Source organism: Gymnoscopelus microlampas (assembly GCF_963454915.1).
Source record: "Gymnoscopelus microlampas genome assembly, chromosome: 4".
In the NCBI taxonomy this organism is placed as follows: Eukaryota; Metazoa; Chordata; class Actinopteri; order Myctophiformes; family Myctophidae; genus Gymnoscopelus; species Gymnoscopelus microlampas.
In genome coordinates this window covers 13,995,807-13,999,397 of record NC_139941.1, presented here as the reverse complement: position 1 = coordinate 13,999,397, position 3,591 = coordinate 13,995,807, and the positions used below count along the sequence as shown (strand labels likewise).

At 43.5% G+C, this 3,591-nt stretch overlaps 1 protein-coding gene across 1 annotated transcript; it reads left to right on the top strand.

The window, feature by feature from the left end:
* Nucleotides 1–527: 527 nt before the first annotated feature.
* Nucleotides 528–1,493, top strand: LOC311043182 (transcription initiation factor IIB-like; the record flags this gene model as incomplete). Its single annotated transcript, XM_084054366.1, has 1 exon — nt 528–1,493. One exon carries the CDS (start codon nt 528–530, stop codon nt 1,491–1,493), a length of 966 nt encoding a protein of 321 aa, XP_083910492.1.
* Between the last annotated feature and the right edge of the window lie 2,098 nt (nt 1,494–3,591).

Below are 3,591 nucleotides of genomic sequence, written 5' to 3'. Positions count from 1 at the left end.
TCTTTCAGGAAATTAAAAAAAGTGGAGTTAGGAGTTTTGTTCATCTTTGAGAAGAACAGCTGAATAGACCTCCAAGCTCACAATGAGGTTGGAGGTCAAAAGGGGGTGGAGCCTGGAGTCAGCAAAACCAGCTAGCCCCGGTGGAGTTAGCTGGTTTAGCTGACAGTTTGAGGATCCAATGGAGTTAGCTGGCTTTGTCAGAAGCGCTTTTTAATGCTTTTCATTGGTTCAATATTGTTTTACCAACACACAGACGTAAAGGGTATTCAATGGCCCTGATTTATGGGAAAAAATGCAAAAGCGTCAAAATGGAGTTAGCTGGTTTCAGCTGGACAGCAAATTATGTATCCTATATATAGTCTCCTTATATTAAGATTGGCCAATGGGCGGGCGCGCGAGAATGACGTCGTTCAACCTTTATAAGGTCAGAAAATGACAGTTTCTGTCAAATTTGTCCAAAGTTGTCCAACATACACTCAGAGAGATACAGAAAGATTGTTATTGTTGATAGAAAGAGAAAGAGTGATATGGAGTCTAGAAGCGGCTGGCGTCAACAAGGTGCTCTGGCTTTTGCCAGGGTTCAGTGTCGCATCCACCCTGATGCTCAGCTGGTGGAGGACTACAGAGCAGGGGACATGATATGCACGCAGTGTGGCCTCGTAGTGTGTGACCGCGTAATTGACGTGGGCTCGGAGTGGAGGACCTTCACCAACGAGAAAGCCACCAAAGACCCGTCCAGAGTGGGATATCCACAGAATCCACTTCTCAATGGGGGTGACCTAACCACCATAATCAGCAAGGGAACAGGCGCAGCCAGCTTCGACGAGTTCGGAAACTCCAAGTATCAGAACCGTCGCTACATGAGCAGCTCAAACCGGGCCATGCTCAATGCCTTCAAAGAGATTACTACCATGGCAGACCGCATCCACCTGCCAACCAACATCATAGACGGAACAAATAGTTTATTCAAACAAGTTTATGAGCAGAAGATCCTGAATGGGCGGAGTAATGATGCCATTGCATCCGCCTGCCTTTACATTGCCTGCAGACAGGAAGGAGTTCCCAGAACATTTAAAGAGATCTGTGCCGTCTCCCGGATCTCCAAGAAGGAGGTCGGCCGGTGCTTCAAACTGATCGTCAAGGCACTGAAGACCAGCGTGGACCTCATCACCACGGGAGACTTCATGTCACGCTTCTGCACCAACCTGGGCCTGTCGAAGCAGGTGCAGATGGCCGCCATCTTCATCAGTAGACGGATTGTGGAGTTGGACTTGTTGTCAGGCAAGAGCCCCATCTCTGTTGCTGCGACCGCCATCTACATGGCCTCCCAGGCCTCGGCCGAGAAGAAGACCCAAATAGAGATTGGAGACATTGTCGGTGTGGCAGACATCACAATCAAACAGTTATATCAGCTCATTTACCCGCACGCCACACGCCTCTTCCCTCCAGACTTCAAATTTTACACACCTGTAGATAATCTTCCCCAAATGTGAGGATGCGGCACAGTGAAGTCAACATCTTTCTGCTGTGATTTCTGTTTTTTTGTTTGTTTTTTGTATTGTGTGCCCTACGGTTCAAGATGTTATTGGCCAAAATGTGAAGTGCCCTGTTATACAATAAGGCATTTTGAAAGATTCTTCTTTGGCCTGGTGGGATTGTGCCTGCAAAGTTTCATGCCGATCGGTCCAGTGGTGCCCGAGACAGACTCATGGACAGACTCACGGACAGACAGACCAGACAAGACAGACATACTGACAGACATACTGCTCAATTGTGAGCTTGTAGAGCTGATATTTTCAAGAGATTTGTATACATTTATTTTGAAAACTTGAAATGGGACATTTTGCATAGTGAGTACTTTTACTTTTGGTACTTCAAGTACATTTTGATACCAATACTTTTGTGCTTTTTCTCAAGTACATTTTGAACTAGACGCGTCGCAATTGGCAATTGCAAAGTGTGGTTGCGCCGACGCCGGTCGGGACTCGAGTAATACGCCGGGATGAATACCGTCGGAGGCTGCGCCAATTACATTGTCAGGTCTCTCCTGAGATCGCTTGCGTTTCATTTTGAAAGGATCGATCCACCCCGAAATAATGTTTTTGCATCAAACGGTTACATTTTGCGCATTTGTGGCGCCCCCTATGGGTCAAAGTGGAAATCTGTTGAGTAAACCACCCTCGACATGTGATTTAAATTTGGGATTGACCGGACGTTTCGTTCGTGATTTCTGGCATTTTTGGTAAAACGGGCCCCTCCCACTAATTTTGGAAGCCAATTACGGACGAACAGTAAGGACAATCAAAATGCCGTTTGGATATCTTTATCGCATGGGTCCATAGATCATGTGTACCGATTTGTGTGAGATTTGGACAAAATTTGAAGGAAAAGGAGAAAAAAGTGTGTTTTGAAGAAAATTCAAAATGGCGGAAAATCTATCCTGACGCAAATGGGCGTGGCCTATATGGGGAGATGCGTTGTGACCCAAGGAATCCAGGGAAAAGGAAATTTTGATTTTACGACCTACGGTTCAAGAGTTATAGGCCAAAAGGTAAAGTGGGCTGTTATAGCGCCACCATGTGGCCGACTGGTGTGATTATTTGCTTAATAATTTTGCAAAAAACTATTAACCTCCCCTCCAAGTCTTGTAACTGTAGCCCTTACGGTTTCCGAGAAAAAAGTACTTGAATGGGAGTTTTTGCAATTCCCATTAAAGTGGATGGGGAAATTTAATGCACTAATAAATCAATATAAAAAAATCTATCCTGACGCAAATGGGCGTGGCCTATATGGGGAGATGCGTCGTGGCCCAAGGAATCCAGGTGAAAAGAAATTTTGATTGTAGGACCTACGGTTCAAGAGTTACAGGCCAAAACGTAAAGGGGGCTGTTATAGCGCCACCATGAGGCCGAATGGTGTGATATTTTTTTAAATAATTTCAGAGAAAATTATGAACCTCCCCTCCAAATGTGGTAACTCTAGCTCTTACGGTTTCTGAGAAAAAAAATACTTGAATTTGAGTTTTTTCACTTTTCCATTAAAGCGGATGGGGACATTTAATGGCACTAATAAATTAATATCAATGAATTACTATTCAACCAATCTCTTAGCAAAATACAAGCGCACGATTCCCGTTCAGGACGGTCATTTTGATATATGGCACAACATTAGGGGATAAAAACTGTGGGAGAAATAGCGGTTTGAAAAAAGTTTATCTATAAAGATATAAAGTGTATAGAGTACTATAGTGTGGTTGCCCTGTTAGGGCAACCACACTAATTAAAGACTTTTACTTAAGTAACAAAGTATTTCTACAATAGGGATATAAGCGAACGTAGAATGTGAGGGAACATAGGGCTGAGGGCACATACTATAGACATGCTCACATCATTCTCCTGGAGATTTTTAGGGACCAGGTTGCATATTATGTAATTCTTGCATGTGTGATATATCCAGAAAGAGTTCTTCATATAAAAAAATAATGAATACATAACAACTGTAAGTAAAATGTTTGTTTGTCGCTTATCAGCCTCCATATCAATTGCTTTGTAGAAAAATGCTTCACTTGATTACTGTGACATTTTTCTTTGT